The sequence below is a fragment of the Curcuma longa genome, chromosome 4, assembly GCF_044706935.1.
Source record: "Curcuma longa cultivar G26 ecotype Majalengka, Jawa Barat chromosome 4, ITB_CL_G26_1.1, whole genome shotgun sequence".
In the NCBI taxonomy this organism is placed as follows: domain Eukaryota; kingdom Viridiplantae; phylum Streptophyta; class Magnoliopsida; order Zingiberales; family Zingiberaceae; genus Curcuma; species Curcuma longa.
Window position 1 is genome coordinate 17,522,968 of NC_133864.1, and position 25,328 is coordinate 17,548,295.

Genomic DNA, 25,328 nt, shown 5'->3' on the forward strand with positions numbered 1-25,328 from the left:
ATTTAAGGGCATTGATACAATTAAGAGCACTGACCAAGCACATAAGATCTAGTTCTATGTTATTTCGAGATCTTAGGTTTGTCAGTTGTTTTTGGACAAAACTGGCGGATGAATTTTAGCCATTCAAAAAATAAAAATATATATATTTTCAAAAGAGAGAGAAGTCTAAGGATCTCAATTGTAACGTTGATCAATGAGTATTATATATCATCGTATCATTTATAATGAATTTTCGACATCATTTCTCAGATCTTATTCATGTTCAAAAATTTATTGCTCTAATAATGTGCATTACATCGATATTTTAAGGCATAGATATATTTAAGAGTATTGCTTGAGCACATAAATCCTTGTTTTATATTATTCTGAGGTCTCTAGGTCCATTAGTTACTTTTAGACAAAATTTGCTGATAGACTTTAATCATTAAAAAAAATTATATATTCAAAAAGAGGGAGTCGAAGGATTTCAATTGTAGTGTTGATTAGTGAATATCATCGTCGTATCATTTATAAGAGCTTTTGATATTATTTCTATATTTGATCCATGTTCAACAAAATTGTTGTTCTCAATCAACGAGAAAATTTTTGAACATGAATCTAGCATAAGAAATGATGATGTCAGAAGCTTATTATACATGATATGATGATGATACTTATTGATTGACACTGTAATTGAGATCCTCCTTTTTTTTTTTTGAAGATATAAATTTTTTAATTTTTTTAAATGGCTAAGGTTCATTAGTCAATTTTGTCCAAAAGTGGCTTACGGATCTAAAGACCTCGAAATCACATGAAACAAGAACCTATGTGATTGAGTAGTACTCTTGAATGTATTTATGCCTTCAAATACCAATCTGATATACAGTATTGAGAACAATGAATTTTTGAAGACAATCGAGTATGAGAAATGATGTTGGAAGTTCATTATAAATAATATATCGATGATACTCTTTGATCAACACCACAATTGAGATTTTTAGACTTTCCTCTTTTTGAAGATATATTTTTTGATTTTTTGAATGGCTAAGATTCATCAACCGATTTCGTCTAAAAGTAATTGACGGACCTAAGATCTTAAAACAACATGGAACTAAGTCCCATGTACTTGAGCAGTGCTCGTGAATGTATGCATGTCCTCAAATATTAATTCAATATATCGCATTGAGAGCAATGCATTTTTGAACATGAATCAGGCATAAAAAATGATATATGAAATTCATTATAAAAGATATAACGATAATACTCACTATCGACACCACAATTGAGATTCTTGAACTCCTTTCTTTTTGAAGATATAAATTTTTTTATTTTTTGAATGACTAAAATCTTTCAGTTGGTTTTGTCCAAAAGTGGCTAATAGACTTACTAGAGAGCTAGGAATGACATGAAATCATGTCATATATGCTCGGGCAGTGTTCATAATTGTATTTATACTTTCAAATACTAATTCAATATACCGCATTGAGAACAATGAATTTTTAATAACTTTTTAATGATTAAAAAAAAGATTTTAATCGATTGCTACTTTGTAGCAATTGATTAAAGTTATCATTCATGATCACAGAAAAATGTAGCAATCGATTAATTTTTTTTAATGGAGGGATAAAATATGTATTGAATATGTGATTTGATAATTTTAAAACTTAACTATGTGATTTGAATATTTTGAAACTTTAGTAATGTGATTGTACGTAAAAATAAAATAAAATCATTAGAAATCTATATCGTGAAAGTTCATATTTCGAAATAATAGGATTTTATATTTTTCAAGATATATATATATTTATTTATTTATTATATGAAATTATGGTAAATATTATAATTAATAAAAATTTAAATAAAATAAATATAAATATAAATGATGATATAATAAGTAGATAAAGTCGTAATATATTTTTAATAAAATTTAATAATAATTATTATTATATATAATATTTTTATTAAGGTATAATTTTATAACACAAAATTTTATTTTAGATTATTAAATATATATATATATATAATAATTTTTTTATTTTTTATATAAATCCATTCTTCTATTTTACCATTAAAAAATCAAAAGTAAAAAAAAATCCTAACCTAGTTTCCCATATTTCTCGATTATTCTTGTCAATTTTTCTACAGCTGTAGACAAAATTAAAATTGAATATTCGATTAAAATCGAACTGAATTGAATCAAACTAAATAATTAAAATTAAATCTAAATCGAATTTTTTTAAATTAATCAAATGATCAAATTTTTAAATAAAAATCGAATAAATCAAATCGATAAAATATCAATTAATTCCATCAAAAATTGAATTAACTGAAATAATTAAAATTTTTAAGTACCATAGGATGCGAGATTTATCCATTAGTCTTATTTAAGAATTTATTAATTATTTTTTATTTTAATTAATTCAATTTAATCAAATAAAAAATTTTAAAATAAAATCTGAATCAAAATAATCAATTAAAAAAACTGAAATAATAAAATTAAAATTTTAAATTCAATTGATTCGATCGAACTTTTATCACTACTAGACCCTACAGCTAATCTTCCTTTATATAAAGTCTAAAAAGGGTGTCTGCATTCTCAGATCTTAGTCATGAGAAATGCCTTGATTGTCTGGACTCCTTTGTTGACCTAATCCAGCAGGTCAATGGTGGACCAAATACCCTATCTCCAATTAGAAAATTCCACAGTGAAAATGACAAGTTTTATCCTGCCAGATTTTTCTAAGTTTTTGTGGTGCACATTAGAACCTCATGTGACAATTTCCTATTCATTATTTTATTTATTTAAATTATTTCTAAACTTATTATATTGATCCCATGATCAATAAGGATGGACATTTAGATAAATATAAAATCAATGAATATATATATATATATATATATATATATATATATATATATATATATATAGGGATAACACATGAGGAGTTGAATTTCAATGAGTATAATTTTTGATTCAAAAATCAGAACGAGATACGATCAAATGTGTTTCGAAACTCTTTCAGAGACTTTTATTTGGTATCGGATAAAACCCATATCAACCTCCACTTTCGGACCCATCCGACATCGTTTAGTACTCCGTCCGCATCTCTGAACTTATTTTTTACTATTTATAGTAATTTTTTATTTTTAATTTTTTTTTTAGGATTTTTTTTGATTTATTGTTCAAGTTTAGGGTTTTGGATTGTTTATAGCCTATTTATAAAAACGTGTACCGTTTAGATTTTCGTTTTTCAGCCGATTGGATTGATTAATAATTTTTTTTTTGTTTTTAAAAACCTAAGCGGCGTGTCAACTTTTCTATCTGTTTTTTTTCAATTTCTCAATCTTGATCCCTTCTCAATTCTTCTTTCATCTTTCATCTTTAGAATAATCACTATTCTGTCCTACGTTAATATATATATATATAATAATTATAAAATAGTTTTGATAGATTAAAATGATTTTAGTTAAATTAAACTATTTTGGGAAATTTAAATTATTATGTAAATTTTCTTTCTTGAATTCTGATTTTTTCCCTCTCCTCCTTCGGTTCCTACTACCGAATTCATTATTTTACCATTTTTTTATATTCCAACTGAAATAAATATTTTACCATTCTTTATTCCCACACTAATTATTCTTCTGACCTGTATTACTAAAGCATTAATTAAATAATTAAATAATTAAATAATTTATTGAATCTTCTAAAGATAAACATTTGGCCTTGGGGAGTTGATTAATTAGATGGCGGTGTTTATATTAATAGGAGGCTTCGGTTCTCTGCCCTCTCTCTCTCTCTCCGTCTCTTTATTGCTCTTCTCTCTCTCTCTCTGGAGTGGAGCTTTTGGATCGGAGCAGTGAAGGAGAGGGTTAGCGAGGGGAGGAGAGATGGTCGCGACGAGACGGAGCTCAGCCGCCGCTGCTGCCAAGAGATGCCCATCCCCGTCGTCTTCCTCGTCGTCGGCGGCTCCCGCCAGCGCAAAGCGCCCGAAGGTACGATCGATCTCTGCCCCCTTCCGATGTCGATCTCCTTTCCCCACGGCCTTTCGCGCGGATTCTGATCTGCCTCGGCTGGGGTTTTGTTGGAATCTTTCAGGTAGAGGCGGGAGCGCTGCCGCCGAGGGAGAAGGAGCAGGTGAATCGCGAGGACCCGGCGTTGTCGGCGCGTGGAGATGGGATTATCGCTGAGACTTCCTCGCCCGGTGAGGCTCTAGCGGTGGACATGGAAGTGGATAACCCGATTGAGTTGCCCGTTCAAGGTATGATGTCGGTTTGCCTGGTCCAGACGGCTTTTGATTTTCTACAAAGATGGATCCTTTATTTAGAGTTTGAGTTTGAACTGTTCGACTTTGATTGATTTTTCCCGCATGTAGAGTGCCCACCGCAGTTGGATCTGCTGACGAAAAATGCGGAAGGAGGAGGAGCAACAAGGACCGTTGCATGGGGAAAGCTTGTATCTCAGTTCTCTCAGGTGTGATGATTAATTTGATTGTTTTCTGATCGCTCTTGTTATAGTAGTTTATTTTAAAGAGGGTTTCTATATATTTTGCCTCATGTTATGAAATCTTATATTTTGCCTCATGATGCGGTATGTATCTCTTGCACTTAAAATAGTCCAGTTGTCAATTCATCATTTCTATTCATTGCATGAAAATACTGACATATTCATCGAGTTTGAGGGATGGCTATCCTTTTGATATACTTTTTAGTGAACTTTGAGCACACATTTATCTGAAATTTTTAGTGGAAATTGTAGGACCAAGCCTTTGGATGAAAAGGTAACTGCCCTTCTTTACCATAACTTTCTATATGCCAGTGAGATTAAAAGTTTAGAGCATTCATGATGCAGGTTAGTGGGTTCCTAAACAATGCAAAATACTTAATTCTAAGAAATTAAAAACAATTATAGCAAAATTTAATTATGAAAGTCAAAAAACTATCACTAAACATGAGAATCAATATAATAAATGATAATTACCTACCAGCCTTATGTAGGAGCGCAGTTAATAGCTAAAATCTCACCAATGTATATGATTCCATGACTCTGTCATGTTTATCGTTATTGTTAAAGCCCATTTGATGCTCATTGTATCTTAAATCAAAATTTATCTTATTTTCTAAGTTATTTTTTATTATTGACTTGATAACTTCTTTGTTTTATGTTTGTGCGGCCACAGTTTTCAAAATATTAAATTTGAAGTCTAAATGATGCACTATGCCGCTACATAGATTGGTGGTTATAGATATGAACTTGTATTCACCCTAGACTATGGACACAATGTACCAATACCGATATGGGTTGCTCGAGCTGGATTAGTATCAGCAAAGGCTGGTCTGATCATTCCCTAAAAATTGGTTAGTCACCAAGATTGTAAGAGAAATTGAAAAAAAAAGGATTTGAAGAAATTACTTAGAAATAAGTTAGATTTATTAGAAATTAGATGAAAACGATTGAAATCTTGCCAAATTGATAGAAAAAACGCATGAGCAGCTGAAATTTGTCTGAATTTTGTTGATCTACAAAACTCATGGATTAGAATACTTTTTGCCGATCCTAACTTTATTTCTAGTAAACATGCACGTGAGAGGGTGATAGATTTTCTTTGCCTTTCTTGAATTCCAACTTAAATTTCTAAACCTTGCCAATATTTGAGATTGTCATAAGATCTATTATTTAACCTTGCTACTATCTGTAAACTACCACTAGCTGGATTGAGTACGTCATCTCTCTCTGATAGTGTCAATTGAGTGAAATTTCTATTGATTAAGAGAAATCTTCTAATCCTTATTTAGATATGATTTAGGTCCCAAATAAGTGTTGTAATATGCACTATTAATTAATGATTAATTTTTTTTCAAATGATGTTTGTTGATTTAATGTTATTTAAAAACTGTACTGTAACAAATATGATTTCTATAGTAACATATATGATTTTAACAGTTATATAACTTGATTATGATAATAATATGCCATCACTAAACTTCACTAGTTCTAATATCTTTTCTTGTTATATATGATATTTGATGAAACATAATTATGATTGAACACAATTTGTTAACTCATATGCAAAACCATTATTTCTTTTAATTTTTCTTAACCATTCTGATTTCACCGATTCTACTGTTTCGATGCAATCAGGCTTCTTACCATCCGATAATCCAATGGGTCCAGTGGCCTCTGGCTTCATACGGCAACCTCTCATTGACCTCTTGTATAGATAGTTGGGACCTGTTCTTCACAAATCGGATTCTGATTTTGGTTGTAGTAGTTTGGCCAGCTTATAAACTCAAGGATGAATCCAATCTGAATTTTATGAATTGGAACTTTGTTGAAGCTGATTTGCTTTTGAAGATCTCATGTTTTACAGATTATCTATGGTGTTTCGTTATAAATTTTATATGAAATGCTGAACCATAAATCAATTATTTAGCACTTGAAAGATCAAGCTTTTTGGATAACATATCACCAATTATATCACAGCATCATAGTACAGGTCGGGAGTTCAAATGACTTGTTCCGATGTTTTCTGTAGTTGTTTACATAGTTAATGATTCATTGCAATTCACTAGTCTGTTTATGCAAAGTGCACCTCTCTGGCATTCACTCTTTGGTCTGTGATGGTACTTTAGGTTCTTTATAAAATACGTTCTTCTCTTGAACCTCACTTCAAAGTTCATCCCAACCTGAAATTTGAAATTCTATCAAAAACTTATTAAATAAAAAAAATGGGAATATTATAAAGTGATTTTGAATTTTAAAAAAGTACAGTTACCTATTACAGATATTAGAAGATCAGAAAAGGTTTTAGAATATCAATGTAAGAAGATAATACATAGCAGAATGACGATTAATGTTGCATTGACAATCAGTAGTATTGATGTTGAATTGGCTATTGGTCATTTGTTTTCAACCAGCGACGAAATGAAAGGTTGAATATACATCACAACTTCGTACTTTGATCTTGTTGGAAAGTTTAAATGTAAGTATAAATCTTGTGATTTTTCTTCTCTTTTTGCCTGTAAATCATGGATATCATGGACAACTGGGTGAATATGGATTTGATGTAAACTGTCTTTGAAAATTTTACTGCTGGAGTGAATATGACATAGCATTTTAATTAAAACAATTGCTGTAGTACAAGAAACATGTGGCATTTCTGATTTCACATCTGAGGGAAGTTGTAGCATCATTCATTTGGAAGTTTGGTTTCTTTTTGTTTCTTTGTCTTTGTAACATATGGTTGCTGTATTTTGTAAATATCCTCTTTTCCTGGTTGTATGATGATAATTCTGATTTATTATTTTCAGAATCCTTCACATTCGATTTGTAGTAGTTTATTCACTGTTGGTAATAGCAAAAATTGTGATTTGCAATTGCTTGATCCAACTGTGGGAACTACTCTTTGTGTATTAAAACAAATGAAGGTACCTTCTTGTCCATTTTCTCCATATAACTGATTAATTCTTCACTTAATTGAGAAAATTTATTGTTCCCTGTGTTAGCGTGGCGGTGCTTTTTTTACTCTACTTGAAACTGTCGGGGCAAAAGGTGTTGTACAAGTAAATGGGAAAACAGTGGAGCAAAAATCCATTATTCTTATTGGTGGAGATGAAGTTGTTTTTAGTAGACCAGAAAAACATATCTATGTATCCTCCCCTGCACATAAAGTTGTTTTTTGTATGTTTTTTTAGTTTTTGATTTTCTAAATGTTTATGCTTTTATTTTGTCGTCAACTTTACTAGTGTCATATTGGTGAGTAAGATTTGAAATTTAGTCTGATGCAGAGGATATTTTATGAAAATGAGCCTACATAAGCAGATTTAATGAGGATTTCACCTGGTGGCTCCGAAGAAGCAGGCTTGTTACTTTTTTCATTAAATTACAGGGACACTTGATTGAGATCTGCATTTCTTGCTGTTTCCTCTCCTTTCTTGTTGAAAAAGAACCTTAACATAACAATAGATTTTTCAGCAACTATCCAAGGAGAAACCAAGTAAACCAAGCATACATACTTTACGTAGTTCTTCAGAGACAAAGGATGCTTCCAAAAAGGGACTTAAGTTTCAAAACAGAACTGGAGATCATTCAACCGCTGCTGTTGTTTCAATGCTAGCATCATTGTCTACCCTAAAGAAAGATCTATCTGTTCTTCCTCCACCTGTGCCTATTAGTGAGTATTTTCATATTTTTTATACCCAATTTTTGATGCACCTAATATGGAGAGATGGACTATTTATCAGATGGTAATACTTAAGATAGTTCATGTGGTTTGCTAAGGTTAGTAATTACATAAATAGATTTAGCCCCACATAAGATATATTTTGCCATTGTTACTATACTTGAGTTCTATGTATATCTATGTGATACTTCTCTTTTTGATATAGTTCTCTATAATTTGAACTCCCTCAACTTGGTGTTAGTTTGAGGTGTAGTAGTCAAATTGTCAAACTTGGTGGATCCTAATATGGCTCAACCGAGTTAGATTGAGATTGGCAAGAGCCAATTTGATTTTGGCGAAGATCTTGACATCCGTTCAAGAGTCATCAAAGAATAGAATGAGAATTGGATGAAATCAATCATATCTTTCTCAAAATTAATAATTAATTTTAATTGTTTAGGTAAGGCTAAGTACTATTATATTAACTATTTTGTTGTATCAACAAACTCTGGTCATATTTGGTTAAATAATAGGCTAGTAAAATTTACTTATAACTAGCAAGGCAATAAACATTAGGGTTATATTTACATATCTAATTTACTATTATTAATTATATTAGGCAATAAATAATGTATATCAGCTACTATTAATGTTCTTCATTTATGTTGATTTCTCAATAAATAAATTAATGACAATGATAGTAATAGCAACAGGACTAATAAGCTCTATTATAATTACCATCATATTTTGGGACATCTTTTGTTGTCTTATACAATGATTTATTTCCCTCCTTTTTAAAATTTTTCATGTCAATTTCATTCCTATTCATCCAATATCATCAATAGCTAATATCTAAGTTGTGAAATGTATAGTATAATAGTGAGAATGACAACCATGGTTTTAAATTATTTTAAGACAAGTTCCTAGGAGATTGAAGGTTAAATATGATTGGTGATCTCCCCTTTGCTCTTATGTTTGTATATTCACCATATCTCAAATTTTTGTAGCCCTTGTTTGTCTCCTTGTGTATACAACAGCTTAATGATGCCATGATGTAATTGTGAGGCTATACTCTCACCATCCTTAATGCCTCAGATCTTCTCTCGTTGACATGGGTACTTTGTCCTAGTCACCTCCCCTCACCTATCATCTCCTTGCAAATGCATCTTGGAATCACCTTTCTTCTCATAACTTTAGTTGTGGTAACCTTGCAGGCTACCTCCTATGAGGAGGAAGTTGAGAATAAATTTGTATTTTCCATTTGATAAAGGAATTACAATTCTCATATTTATCTACATCAATATCCAATTTCCTAACAATTAAGTAAACTAAAGACTTCGTAATTTTAATCTATTCTTCCTAAATACTTGACAAATCAAGGCCTATTATTTCTAACACTTCCCTTAAGCTGGAGCATAGATATCTATTATGCATAATTTGTTACATAATGGCAAAAATCAAGTAGTAAAAAGATGTTTGGTAAACATGTCTATTGTTTCTGATTCAGAAGACGTGTGTGGTTGCATCATGAAGAAGTGTCAATCAACTTCAATGTCTTTCGGACACTCATGGAATATTGCATTATTTGCAATGTAAATAACTACTTGATTGTCATGGTGCATATTCATTAGTTTATTGATGCTAAAGTCAAATATTTTTAGAAATGATTTCTACATCATATTACAAGCTATAAGTGCATTGCTTTGTACTTGCTTAGGCACTAGATCGTGCTACCACATTTCTGCCTTTTGCTTTTCCATGTTACAAGGCCGCAAACATATGTGCAGAATCATGAGGTTGATCTTCTAGCATATCCAGAATAACTGATATCTAAGAAAGCATTAACCTTTAGGTATCCACGCTTGCATAGTAAGCCCTGTCATGGAAATCATTTGATATATCAAAGTACTCTTAAGATATATTAAAGGATTCTTAAGACTGCCTCCTAATGATATTTTTTGGCCTGCTGCATGAACTATGTCACCTCTCCAATTACAGTAATATTCCTAGTGTAGTAACTGCTGGATAAATATGTTTACCTACTAATCTTAGAGTTTTAAAGTCATTATATTTTGACCATAGATTGTGATTCTAGATAATTGAAGTTTGTGCTTGTGTACACAATGATGTTCCTTGAGTGGTATAAGTTCTACTCCAATAAAGTAGTGTTGTTGTCCCAAATTTTTAATAACAAATTTTGTTTCAAGATATATATATATATATATATATATATATATATATATATATATATATATATATATATAATCTGCTACATTATGTATATGTCTTTAACATAGAGTACCAAAAATTAGAACTCTATTGGTTTTTTGCTGAACAAAAATCGAATGGTCCACTTTGTTACACTAGGCCTCCTTGTATAACTTGTTGGGAGACCTTTCCAAATCACATTTGAGAACTTTATCTCATAAATTGCCTTTCTGAGATTACGTGATTTAGTCTCCCCTGACCCTGAGCAACATAATTTGGAGGTTGTTCCATATGTATATATATATCTTTAGAAAGCTCTCCACATAGAAAGAATTTCTTGATATCCATCTTAAAGATTTGTCAACTCTGATGGCATATTGGGTTGAAACGAGCTATGTTTGAGAACATCCCAAAGTAGTTTACTCCTTGTGTTTGTATGCATCCCTAAGCAAATAGTCTTGCTTTATAATGATCAATCTGACCATAAGAAAGATATTTGATTCTGAATACCCACCAACAAGATAAAGGGCTATTATAGAAGGGTGAACAATTTCCCATGCCCTTCATGACAAAAAAATGAACATATCCTCATTCATCGTTGGTTTCCAAAATGGACCTCACAGATGATAAGAATACAATAAACTCATGAAATGAATTCAAATTTAGGAAGAACATGAATTTTGCAATAGGATGCATAGTGGTAGTGTATTTACCTATTTTGTAGGACAATAGGTAAGTCAATGTTTAATGGTGGATCTGTTAATGAAGTTGTTGATAGAGGTTGAGAATCTGAAGATGTCTTAGTACATTGATGCTACTAATTTAAAGGGGCCGGGGTGATGTTGAATGGTTCTAATGTGAAGGTAGTGTAGAATTTGAGAAATATGTGGTACTTTTTAAAAAATTACATCAGTAGAAATATAGAAGTGATGGGACACTGTGTCATAACATCTATAGCCCTTTTTTGTACAAGAGTATTTTACGAAAGATTAACATAGGGCTAAGTTTGTGGTGTCCATGTTGTTGAGATAAAAAAATATAATTGGAAGTAAAGAAAATGCAACTTGGTTAAGTTAAAGACATCTCATTGATGTTTTACCATTAAGTTCAAAAAGAATGTATTTATGAGATAACATGAGATGGATACTACATCTCCCTAATATTACTTGGACGCAAATATCATTTCACGTGCAATATTGAGTAGATAAAAATTCTTATGTTCGACAATTCTAGAAGCATAGCACAAGTGGTTGATGAATTATGTCTTGTTAAGCACCGAAAAGTTCAAAGGCCAATTGCACACATTCAAGGGGATCAGTTCTACAGAAAATTTTGATGGAAGTAGAGAATTATGTTGTCATTTCATAATAAATTTTTTGGATATGTCAAGAGCCTTGGAATGAGTTTTAAGCAAGTGAACCCATGCTGTATTTTTGCAATTATCAATAAAGGTTAAAAAATAATGTGATCCACTAATGCTTATAAGACTAACACCACATATGTCGGAATGAACAAGACTAAAGGGAGAAGAGGAACATTCATGAGAACTATGTTCACGAGTACTAAAAGGCAATGATGCACGGTGATGCTTACCCAACTCACATGCCACATTAGAACTCAGTTAAGGAGGTGGAATATTGATAAACATTTTAAATTTTTGACATAGAAGGATGATCAAGTTGACAACGCCACTGATATGGGTTGATGCTTGTGATAGAAAATATCATTAGCAGAGAGTTATTCATCCAAATCGTAAACTCTATAAAATTCATGACCTCCACCAATCATCTTGTCATAGATCTTGGAAAACACAATAGGTAGGATAGAAAGTTACACAATAATTTTAGGATCCGGTAAAAGAACTAATGAATTATAATTTCATGGGAGAGAGATGTAGAGAAACTTGGAAATATAAAGGACTTTATCTAATTCTAATGCAGAGATATTTAGGCAACCTTGTCCTTTAAAGGGTATATGATAGCTATCAACAACAAAGATGGGTGGTAAATTAGAAAGGTGTAGAGTAGATTACAATTTGTGATTACCTGTTATATGTTAAGACGTACCAGAATCAAGTAATGAGTTTTAGATTTCATTACTGAAGTAGATCCAAAAGTTGAGGTAATTATAGTAAAATTTAATGAATTGGAGGAGTTATGGAGGAAAGTTTGGAACTGCTCATACTCGGCACGGCTTGGTAGTAGGTGGAGAAGAAGATGACATCCTGAATGATAAATAGAAAACTTTATTGTCATATGTATATATTTTTATAATTTTCTTTTCTCTCTCTTTAAAATTTCTCTTTTTTATAATCTCTCTCTCTCTCTCTCTCTCTCTCTCCAATTTAATGTGGTGCTCTGATACCAAGAATAAAATACAATTGTTTTTATACTCATAAAAAACAACTTTTTCTCCTTAAAAGACTAGGTAAAAAAGGAATAATTTAAAGCTATAATTCCCTAAACAGAGGTCCTCTTAAATAATTTGGGTCGCCCCGTCCAGATTGCATCAGGTGCTACTCTTGCATTTCCAAAGACCTTTCCTTTGGTTGACACCTTGCAAACAATTCAGAATAACAGATCTACATATCCCCATTAGCACATGCTATCTTGCTCAGTCTTCAAATTTGTCCCTCAGCTGGGGTCCTTCAAATATCATAAGTTTGCAGGAGAGCAGGATGAGTGATGCTGCTACTTCCTCTGCACCTTGTAGACCCAGGTCCAACTAGGGCCCAAGTTCATAAAAAAGAAAGTGGCACTGTTTATAAAAAAAGAACCATTTGGAATCTACAATGATAAGAAATGGTTGCCAAGAAACTAGGTTTGAAACATCTTTCCTCTCCATATTGGTCTCTCTGAAAATTTCTCCGTGTCTCAGGGTAATATGAACTTTGCTCAATCTGTATCGCAATATCAACTACTTATCACATGAGTAGAAACTTAAATCCTAATCTATTTCAATTGATCTGCAACTCTTCACAATTTATCACTCCATTCTTTGTAAACTTTAAAATCTTACATTATCGATAGTTTGAGGGTGAGTCGAAAATTATATGAACTCTCTTGAAAGGGCTGATCAACTTAGTTAAAGTCTCATTTGTAGATAGTTGCTAGCTTAGTCTAGATTCTTTGAAAGTTTATTGTCAAAGATTCTCAATTACTTATCCAATATTACAATTTCTTTATCTTCGTCAGTATCTTATTATTATTTTCTATTTGTGACACTCCTTATGGTATAACAAGCTGGATATTGATTAATATCTATGCTCTAGTTTGAAGAGGAGCATTAGAGTACATAGTTATACGACTATAAATTTAGTCCCACATGAGATATATATGTAATTAGTTTTCTTCTGATATACTAAAAACGATTTTGTTTCCCTCAATTTGATGAGATATTTTGAAGTTCACATTTTTTTGAGTCTGTATTACTTTACTTCTATATGCTTGCAGAATCTTTAACTGATTTGGTCGCAAGTTCAAATGCCTGCAAGCTCCTTGAGGATCAAAAGGACTTTGAGTTTCCAGCGAATTCATCATCAACTAGATCCCAGGCAGTGAAGGATGGTTTGAAACAAGCAATTATAGAACCTAATGACATTGATGTTTTCTTTGATAATTTCCCCTACTACCTCAGGTACTATTTGACTGTGCTATTTTGTGAAATGAAATGCTGGTATATTCTACAATTATGTTGTTGCTTGTCTGCAGTTTTTATCTGCTATCAAACTAATGGAAAACTTCATATGCATCTAATGTAAAATAGTTTTTATCTGTTTCTTACATGTGTTTTTTTTGGTCATTTCACTTCTTGTCTTTTCCCTTTTTTTTAATATCCGAGTTACATAATGAGTGACATTCTCTTGTCACTCTCATTGTTCACCTGAATGTTTTTAGTGGAATTACATGGTTTTGCTAATTAAATCTCAGAATTTTCTCTTTTCGCGTACTGTTGGTTCACAACAAGGACTGCAACAATTGATATAGCTTACATATCATATATTAAAGCAGTTTTTATTGATAACTTATTATACACATACATTTTTATCATATTGGAAGAATTACGTTACTAGCGTGATGTTACAATGGCTCTCACATTCTTGCCTAAATTTCTTAAAGTTCTGTAGAAGATCTGACCATTCTTTTCATTTATCCTTTCTTGTTAGATTTGCTTTTAAAGTGTGATATACCACTTTGTTGGGGCTTTATTCTATATCATCAGTTTTTTCACAGGGATGAAAGATGCTTTCTGATTGTTTTGTTTTGTGATTCTTGTATCGGTGAAAATCGCTGAATGAATCATTTATTCTGTTACTCTTGAACAGTGAGAGTACAAAGCAGCCTCTTCTTGCTTGTGCATCTGTTCACTTGAAACATAAGTTCTTGAAGTATACAAATGAGATCTCTTCTTTGAGCCAGCGTGTCCTTTTGTCTGGTCCACCAGGTTTGCATTTTTTTCTCTGTTTTTTAGTGTTTATATTACTTGTTTTGGATGTCCAATTAACACAAGTGCAATTCTGCCAACCTGTGGATAGGATCTGAAATATATCAGGAAACTTTGGTAAAGGCTCTTGCTAAGGAGTTTGGTGCTAGAGTGCTCATTGTGGATTGCCTCACACTATTCGGTGTAAGAATTTTCCCTTGATTTTCTCATTGTGATTCAGTCCTTTCTGTTGTGTACTTTCATTATTTATGTGAATGCTCACCTTTGCTCCTAACCAGTGCTTGTTTAGAGGCTAAGGTTTAAGAGTTGGATTTTTCTGGAGTTTCTAATGAAATACTTGATGTTTCTGGCAATTTGTTTCAGGGGTCATCTTCAAAAGATGCAGAGTCCTTTAAGGAAGTTATGAAGATTGATAAGCCAAGTCTCCTTGATAAGCAACATGCTGGATTGTCTGCTTGTCTGCAACACAAGAAAGCAGTTTCTAGTGCTGAGGCTGATATTATGGATTCATCTGCCATTGGTCATGGATCTTTACCAAAGCAAGATGGTTCTGCTTCTTCATTGAGATTCTGCCCTTACAAGAAAGGCAATTTTCTTATTTTTTTTAAGCTTAAATTTATGATCACAATCTTGCAAGCTTTGGATAGTTCAAATTCAGTTGCTTCTATTGCCCATAATAATGAGCATTTACGAAATGATTGTCTAGGTGATAGAGTGAAGTTTGTAGGTCCATCGCAGCCACCAGAAGTCCCTCAGGGTCCAAGGTTTGCCTTTTCCATAATAGTGGATTTTTGGTTTTAATGCAACTTCCTTTGTTATGCGTCTGCTTAGGTTGTCTTTTGTTTCTTGCTTCCATGCCTTCTGCTGAATGGATGCTGCTTTATTTTGTTCTCACTTGTTTATGTTCAATAAACAATTTAAAGAACATGAAATGCAGTGTTAATTCACACATTTCTTTTCTCAAAATGAAATGGGTAAGCTGCTGTCTCTAAATTGTTGTATTCAACAGAGTTTTGTATAAAGCTTATTTGTTCAGGGTGATGAACTTGGGCATCTATCAGCAACTCAATCAACTTAATTATAGAAACAATTACTATACAAGTTACTATTAAAAAGTTCTTATTTTAGTTAGTATGTGCATGTGAGCATGTTAACTAATTTGGTTGGCTTCATATTTGTATCTTGGTAATGATAATTTTAAGAGCTAAGCTCTTTTTATTATTTTTTCCCTCATTTTTTTTAGATGTAGAGGTCCGAATTATGGTTATCGTGGAAAAGTATTACTTGTTTTTGAAGAAAATTCATCTGCCAAGATTGGAGTTAGATTTGATAAGCATATTCCTGAAGGTAACGATCTTGGGGGCCTTTGTGAAGAACATCATGGTTTCTTTTGTGCTGGTATAGCTCTCACATTTGGCTAAATTTAGTTACATAGTTCTATCTCGTGCATACACTTAACCAAAAAATGATATTAATGAATTTCCTGGTATCATCTCTTTTTTATCTGGTTCAGTGGACTCACTTCGCCTAGATATTTCTTCACGGGAGGATTCCGGAAGATCAGTTCTAAATGAATTATTTGAGGTGGCCCCTATTTTTTGTAGTTAAAGCGGGAGTTTCTAGCCTGTTCCTTGTGCTGATACTTTTTTTTTTTAAACATAGGTTATATCTGAAGAATGTCAGCATGGTCCTTTGATAGTCTTCTTGAAAGACATTGAAAAATCAGTTGCTGGAGGTGTGGATTCATACCTAACAATGAAGGTTAAGATGGACTCTGGTTCATCAGGTGTTCTTTTTGTTTGCTCCAATACCCAGGTGGATAGCCGTAAAGAGAAGGTGGACTTTTTTTGTACTTGTCATTAGCTTCATTGCCTGAATAAAGGATAATGTTAAGTGTGTATACACTGCAGTCACATCCTGGTGGTCTTCTTTTTACAAAATTTGGAGGCAATCAAACGACACTATTTGATTTTGCTCTGCCGGTATGATTTTTGTTCAACCAAATTTCTTACCTGTTGTTATTAGGCATCATGTGGCACCTAGTTCACAGCATTTTTTTTTAATATTGCCAAAGGTCTCATGTGTCTATGAGAATTCCATTTGTACAAAATATGAAAATCTGATAACCACCAAGATCGTGATACTATCATGTTTCCTCTGATTGGGATTGTTAGTTGGTTTTAACAGAATTGTCTTTTCTTTCTATTGTGTATTATATATTAATAGTATACATTATTATATCTGTCTGACCACCCACATCATACACACAATATACAAACTGTACTAGTTTGGTTTCTGCATATTTTTCAGAACTTTCCCTCCTAGGTTTCCTCATTTTCTTGTCTTTTAATATTTAACTTTGGTGAAATTGCCAGGATTGCTTCAGTAGGCTGCAAGAGAGAAGCAAAGAAAGTTCAAAAACAGTGAAGCAACTCACAAAACTTTTCCCTAATAGGATCATTATCCATCCACCTCTGGTATATTAATTTGAAAGATTTGCCGTGCTAATTCTAAATAAATTCACTTTGGGCAGAAAGGCAATGACGCTTAATAATTTCAGGATGAAGGCAAAGTTCCAGAATGGAAGAAGAAATTGGACGATGATGTTGAAACACTTAAGGCCAAGTCCAACATTCAGAGCATCTGTTCTGTAAGTTATTATTTGGGCAAGATTCAATAACTTTTTAACAAACAATTTATTTGCGCTATTTTTCCATAAGTTTTGTTTTATCTGTTCCATAACTAGATATGACTTTTCTGCGTCATGATGGAATAATAAGATGTATAGTCATCCCCAAATACTTGGGATGTACTTGTGATTATTAATTGCTATTATGTTCTTTGTAATTCGTAACTTATTTGCATCCAACATCTATGCAGATTGCAGAACAAATCATCTCTCTCTTTATAACCTTAAAACATTACTTCAGATTCTGCTGAAGAGTTGTACCAAATCACCAACTCTTCACGGGTGATCTGTCATTTGCTAGACCTTATGTTGGCCCTCCATTCCCTATTCTTTACTGCTCTCTGTCACCCTGTGCATTTTTCCTTTCTTGCATTGCATTTGGATAGGAGCGTGTTCCTTCCTTATTCCTTTGAATTTTATGAGGTTGAACTAGCCTGACTGAGAAAATCCAGAGTCAATTTGGTTTCTCATCCTGTGACCTTAATCAAAGTTCATTGTGGATGAAATTCTATTGTTCTAAGATGTCCAAATCTTTACATAAAAAGATTTATGAGAATTCCTTTACACATATATGTGTGAGTATTTTAATTATCTATACTTATTGATTTCATCAATTTGCCATCTCCTAGAATTTACAATTCTGACAAATTATTATTGTTTTTAAGTATGCCAACTGTTTTGAGTCATATTCGCAAATTAGCTAATAGTATCTCCTAGAATTTACAGTTCTCAACAATCATTAGTGTTTGAAGTATGTCAACTGTGATGAGACGTTCTCAAATTGGCATTTGCAAATATCTTTCTTGGTGGGATATTTCTAAAATAAATTTAAAAATGCAAACTGTTTGTGAACTGTTAGCTTACATTTCTGTAAGTGGCCTAGGCCTATGGCCATGAAGTCAACAAAATAGCCACTGCCCATACAGGAGGGTTCAGGGTTACAAACTCTCACCCTACATTAGTCTGGGAAGGAGCCTTTAGCCTAACACTTGAAGCTACTCCATTTCACAGGACACCTTATGCTTTTGTCAAACAAGCGATGCTGTTTCTCCATTTAGATACTAAGAATTATTATTTCAGTTAATTATTTTACTCTCGCACACCTAGGCCATCTTAGCCCTTGGTTCATTTCCTTGTATCATAGTGTATGATTTTCATGAAGAGTGAATATCAAAAGGTGGATTGGAACTCTAATCAAGGTAGGAAATAAGATTGAAGAGATGTGTGCATTGAATATGTTTTCTTCATGATAAGTTGGATTATTGCCGTGAAGATTTGGGAAGCTTCCTATAAAAAATTCAAAGGATCTGGATGATTTTATAGACATAGCTAAATGGATACCCTCTCCAAAAAAAAAAATAGAAAAGTTCTTGGTGTAATATTGTTTGTTTTAAGGACTTCGTTGGTTGCATCTTATACATTACTTGGCTTTCATACAGTATTTTGTGTCTTATTCATTGCTTGGTTTCATACAGGATTCATGTTATCAGTATCTGTTGTTGATTTTATGTTACTTGTGTCATTTGTTGGATCTTCTACATTCCTTTGACATTTTCTACAAATTTCTAGTTCCTGAATCGCATTGGATTTGAGTGCAACGACCTTGACCGGATCTGCATAAAGGATCAAACACTTACAAGTGAAAGTGAGTGTTTTGGTTCATTCCATGTTCTTTCGTCATTTTTTGGTTCCTTCAGATTATCTTCAGCTCATATCTTTTTCAGATGTTGATAGAATAATTGGTTTTGCTCTTGGCCACCACCTTGATAACAACACATTTGATGCATCTCTAAAGAAAACTAAACTCGTTCTTTCGAGTGAAAGGTTGTCTTTACTCTTTAATGTTTTGACATTTCATTAGGTTTGAAGAATTATTTGTCTGACTGTTATTGATGTTATGAAACTTCAGCATCGAATATGGTCTGTGTGTGTTGCAAAACCTTCAGAGTGATTCCAAGGGTACAAAGAAGTCACTTAAGGTGATATGATTAGCTCCTTTTTTGCTCTATTCAAAGATACTGTTTGCACGATCTCTCTCTGCCCATGCAATTTAACAAGCTAAATAATTTTATTCCTCTACTATGTTGATACACACTGGAAAAATATCTGATAAGGTGTACTTTTTGTCAGCATTTAACGCTCATGCCTTTCTCCTGCGTGATGGCCAATAATTTGACGTCTTTCCTGAGTCTTTTATTTCAGGATGTGGTTACTGAAAATGAATTTGAGAAACGACTTCTTGCTGATGTCATTCCTCCAAATGATATTGGAGTCACGTTTGATGATATCGGAGCTTTAGAAAATGTCAAGGACACATTGAAGGAGTTGGTGATGCTTCCATTGCAAAGGCCAGAGTTGTTTTGCAGAGGGCAGTTGACAAAGGTGTTATTATACTATTATTAATATTAGCAAATTAAGAATTCTCATTAGTCCACTTCACTTTTTGTTTTTTTCTATAATCTCTACTTGCTCTTTTTCATTTAAATCATGTGTCCTTTCCTGAATTGTTATTTGATGGAGCCTGATGATGAATTCTATATAGCAATCATGGATTTCCATTAAGATGAAAAATTAATAATTTGATGGGTTGACACTTTGTCTCAGACTAAAAGCGTAAGCTGTTATGCTATGAGTGAGCACAATTAAGTACTTTATACTTTTAACATCCCCTTCAAATCTTGGAGAGTGACTAGCTACTGGCCCATCTCAAACATGTGAACAAACTGAATTTAACTGGCAGTTTTTGTCTGAGGCTAGCGAGATCCCAACTCTGGACTTCTTCAATTTCCATAGATTCAAGAAGCTTAAACTACCCATGCTATACTTCTATATTCTCAACAATGGTGGTATGCATTTAGATAATCAACCTTTTAGCATGATTTTAAACAAACTATTTATTTATTTTTTTGTATCTAGTCTTGCTCATTTTAATTTACTTATATATATATATGTGTGATTATTTTTCATGCCACCTTGTAGTATTTGTTAGTTTTAACTTTACTGATGAATATTTGTCATAGCCATGTAAGGGAATACTGCTCTTTGGTCCTCCTGGGACCGGGAAAACAATGCTTGCTAAAGCTGTTGCAACTGAAGCTGGTGCCAACTTTATAAATGTATCGATGTCAAGCATAAGCTCAAAGGTTAACTTTCAAACCACAAATTCTAAATTTTCTATTATATATATTTTTAAGTTCTAGTCATTTCTAAATCTCCCTTTGAAACAGTGGTTTGGAGAAGGAGAGAAATATGTAAAAGCAGTCTTTTCCCTAGCAAGTAAAATTGCTCCTTGTGTTGTTTTTGTGGATGAGGTTAGCCAAGTTTACTCGTGAATATAAGAATTCTTGACGTCTCTTCAGTTGTTATGCTAACCTTATCTGCTGAAATCAGTCCTTCCCTTTCTATCCTTCTTCAACTACTATGAACATGTTCTCAATCTGACTGCTTCTAGGTTGATAGCATGCTGGCGAGGCGGGAAAATCCTGGGGAACATGAAGCCATGCGGAAAATGAAAAATGAGTTTATGGTCAATTGGGATGGTTTACGCACAAAAGATAAGGAACGTGTTTTGGTGTTAGCTGCAACAAATAGGCCATTTGACCTTGATGAGGCTGTCATAAGGCGACTTCCACGAAGGTAAAATTCACAAATTTTTCTGATATTTAATGAATAAGAATTTTCATCTAAGTATATTTTTATTTGTTTTACAGATTAATGGTAAACCTTCCAGATGCACACAATAGAGAAAAGATACTAAAGGTAATTTTGGTGAAAGAAGATTTAGCTCCAGATATCAATATGGAAGTTCTGGCAACTATGACCGATGGGTATTCAGGAAGTGATCTGAAGGTCTGTTTTTCCTAGTGCCTACTGTGGTGTTTTCATTTTATGGATAGAAGTAAATAACTTTGTAGAACTTGTTCACCTCAGAATCTTTGTGTTGCTGCGGCACATCACCCAATCAGAGAAATCCTTGAAAAGGAAAGAAAGGTGAGATAAAACTTACAAGTACTTTGGTACGGATATTTTTCTTTTCTTGCTTAGTTACCTACGTTGCAACCACTGCTTCTTGATCTTGGCATTTTTTGTCGTATGCTTTTGGTCTTTGAATCTCAGTGGTTGATAGTCCAAATAGTCCATCTGTTTCTTTTACACTAATTGGTTTAGAATGCTTCATAAAATGAGCTTGTATTAAAATTTAAGCTTTCAGTAGAAAGTGGTTTCCTATAGTCTTACATACATTGGCCATTTCTGCGTAGCAATGAGCTTCAACTTGCTTGCTACTCTCCCAGAATGCATAAATTAAGATGAAGATAAAAAGTTTATCCTGACAAGGTGTTTGATGCAGATTATTTCTATAAATTCTCAAGCATTTGATTTGGTGGATGATAATTCATAAACATATTCCTTTAGTGACTCGGATTTCAGTTCAGTGCCAGATAATTATCAATCTCCCATCATACTCTCTGACAAGGAATTTTTGGCTGTTGTCGGCCACTTCACCCTTTTTATTCATCTCAAAATTTTGATCTATGTTGTATTATTTCTGCTGAAAACCATATAAATCTCATTAGCATACATGATTGCAGGAAAGAGATGCTGCTTTAGCAGAGGGCAAACCGTTACCTGTCTTGCACAACAGTAATGATGTACGCGCTCTAAGTCTGGATGACTTTAGACATGCACATGAACAGGTAAACTTTTCTTACTGAAATTCTCAAATTTCAATTTTATCACATTCATGCACCAAAGCACCTCCAGGCTATAAACTGCACCTTGCGTTCCTCCATCTTTTGTTCTTACTTGTTGCGTTACTTATCCACCAATTTCGCTCTATGATACATCGTGCATAATATTTTTTTTGTTGCATTCCTTAACCTATTCCGTATATACTTGCTGGATTGTTAGGACTAATATTTCTGTGAACTATCAATTCCGTTAAACCATAAGTGGTAACTCAATCTATAACAGATTTAATCACTCTCTATGTATGCTTGTTCCTTAGGTTTGCGCTAGCGTTTCATCTGAATCTTCAAATATGAATGAGCTTCTACAATGGAACGAACTGTACGGTGAAGGCGGTTCGAGGAAGAAAAAGGCACTCAGCTATTTCATGTAGCAAATTTAGTGGATTGTACAGCTCTTCCTTGGGAAAGCTCTTCCTCAAAAAAATATGAGGTTTGGTGATTATCATAGCAAAGCACTTCCTTTAAAGTTCTATGTAACATATGCGTTGATAGCGGCATTATTATATATTTATTTCGATATCTAATTTTGGCTAATTTTAGTAAGAACAACCTCGATGGAATGCATTTCCATGTGTATACAACACAGTTTAACCATGTTCTTATCATTTGTGATTCTCGACATCATTTTGCTACTTCATTTAGCTCTGCATTATTATTTTTATGTGGGCATCCAGATTAAATAGTACTTAGGATATCGATAAACTTTGGAGTCCCTCTGTGCTTTTTTAGTAACATTTTTTGGGGATTTTGGTAATTTACCCTTCTTCAGTTGTGCATATTCGTGTTTTAATGTTGCTACTTGTTAATTTCTTGTTTCCAATGTGTGTATACATATTTTGACTTGATCATATTTGACATGAACACAAAATCATACTAATCTACAAATGTTGAGTTTGTTTGTTGTGCAAGAATTTAAATTTGAGGGCATTGTCTATTCGCCATCCCATTCTTATAGGATTATTTTCATATTTAACACCTTTATCTACTTGACTAATTAGTCGACTTACATAAAAAACTTTTAGTTGATTGACAACTCGAGTGGTTTTTCTTCACTAGCTAACCCAGTATTATGAGCCTATCGAAAGGTTGGAGTCATGGTTTGCAAAATTGTGATACAAGAGCGTTTGGAATTGTGTTTTGTAGTGGAGTCAGAGCATGATCGGTAAGATCGATATGATTCTACATTACAATAATTTTACACATTGAGAAGTCATAATTTTTTATTTGAGTTGAATTATGGAGTCTTTAATATATCAAATTGCAGATTTATATTTGTTATCGGGTGTAATTTGTAAGGCTTTTTTAATTTTAGATTTACATGAAAAATATTCCGTTTTAAATATTTTTTAAGGTTTTGAAGAATTTAAAATTTTTTATTAAAGTTATTTTTGTCTTTTGTATCGTTAGGATTTTGAGATTATTTAAATGATTATTTATCTACTTTTAGGATATTAATTTTATTTGAGTTAATATTATCTAATTAAATCAAGAGAAGAATTTTCTACGTTTTATTATTTTCTGTCTTCTTTAAATTTTTTTTTTGTTAGATTAGTTTACAGTTATTATTCTGTTTGGTGGCAAATAATAATGTCATCTATGATATGTTCACATGTATATGTAAAATTATTAATCTATTATACATATCAAATATTATAAAATAAATAATATGATTTTAGATTTTTTAAATTTATTAATCAAATATTATAAAATTTTAAGAATTTTTGATAGGATAGTATAATTTTACGATCTGATCCCGATCAATTTGATTCTGAATTCAAATTCGATCCTAAGAATGATTGGATTGCAACAATATGATCCAAATGCAATCCTAATCCTTCAACTCTCAATTTAATTGAGCTTCTCCCTGATCCAGAGTTGGGCACACAAATACTTTTTTACATTCGATGCACGTATTAAAAATATAAAATCATATTTAAAGCATATTGTAGTTCAACTCAACCCGTTAGTCGAGTCGTGTGTCACAAGTGACTCAATTCATTAGCCACTTTTAAATGAAAATAATGTTTAGCTTTTTTATATAAAGAATCAAAAGTTGAATATTTTAATTAATTACCATATTCAGATACCACGTCTACTAGCTCAACTATTTAAAACTTACTCACGCATAATTTCTTATTGGTCATTATCGTATTATTTTATCTAAATTAATTTAACCATGGTTAGTTTTTACAATTATATATATATATATATATATATCTGTTAAGTGACTCCTTCGTGCACATCCGTGAGCGTTACTCGATCCACTGTCCTTCATGCGATTGCGCGCAGATCTGACCGTTTAAATGTGGAAATGTACAATGTTCCGCCGCCAACCCGCTGTCGCCGCCCTCGCCACGCCGTTCGGCCACCGTCGGTCGTCGGCTTGGGCGTGATCGACGCGCCGCTCATCGGCGCGTCGATCGGCGTGAGATTCCAACCGGATTGTGGTCGGAATCTGGCACAATTTGGCCGGAAATCGTGCGAGCCACTGTGACCGCGTTTCTAGCCAAATCGTGGTCGGATTTCGACTGTGATTTGGTTGGAATTTGACCGCAATTTGATTGGAATCCGGTGCGCACCATTGCCGACCGTGTTCCAGCCAAATTGTGCTGGATTCCAGCCACAATCCGATCGAAAATCCGACATCGGCCGACGCGCTGGCGAGCGACGCATCGATCGCGCCCGGGTCGGCGGTCGACGGTGGCCAGACGGCATGGCGATGGGCGGCGGCAGCGGCGGTGGGTCGGGGGCGACGCTCACAAGCACGCACAAAGGAGGTGCTCAACATATCAATTCTCTCCCTCTTTCTATATATATATATTTCAAGTGTTATTGTTTTAGTCTAAATTGTTAGTTTGTTTAAAAACATTATTTTAACAATCAATTACTATAAAATATAGAATAATTATCAAAATAACTTGAGGTTTAATAATTTTTCTAAAATATCTTTGAGATTTCATTGATACTAAAATACTCTCTCCTCCTCCTTCAAAAAGTAAATTAAAATAATTTTAAATTCATTTAAATTAATTAACCTAGAGGCCGTTTAAAAATTACCCTGTATTTATTTATTTATTTAAATAAGTGCCGCCCCAACGGTCG

The 25,328-nt window shown here is 33.0% G+C and overlaps 1 protein-coding gene across 2 annotated transcripts; it reads left to right on the plus strand.

The window, feature by feature from the left end:
* Nucleotides 1–3,786: 3,786 nt before the first annotated feature.
* Nucleotides 3,787–22,760, plus strand: LOC141826214 (uncharacterized). Of its 2 annotated transcripts, none has more exons than XM_074713458.1 (28): nt 3,787–3,972; nt 4,076–4,238; nt 4,353–4,450; nt 7,288–7,404; nt 7,483–7,626; nt 7,943–8,150; nt 13,799–13,982; nt 14,671–14,789; nt 14,881–14,972; nt 15,153–15,375; nt 15,496–15,553; nt 16,033–16,187; nt 16,303–16,373; nt 16,452–16,625; nt 16,700–16,771; nt 17,165–17,266; nt 17,350–17,439; nt 19,048–19,123; nt 19,203–19,302; nt 19,388–19,457; nt 19,681–19,860; nt 20,499–20,621; nt 20,706–20,789; nt 20,930–21,114; nt 21,189–21,327; nt 21,409–21,468; nt 22,068–22,172; nt 22,484–22,760. In XM_074713458.1, exons 1-28 carry the CDS (start codon nt 3,868–3,870, stop codon nt 22,595–22,597), a joined length of 3,411 nt encoding a protein of 1,136 aa, XP_074569559.1. In that variant the 5' UTR covers nt 3,787–3,867; the 3' UTR covers nt 22,598–22,760. The 2 variants fall into 2 exon arrangements, with proteins under 2 accessions (XP_074569559.1, XP_074569560.1); XM_074713459.1 differs by having other exon boundaries at nt 16,452–16,604.
* The last annotated feature ends 2,568 nt before the right edge of the window (nt 22,761–25,328 follow it).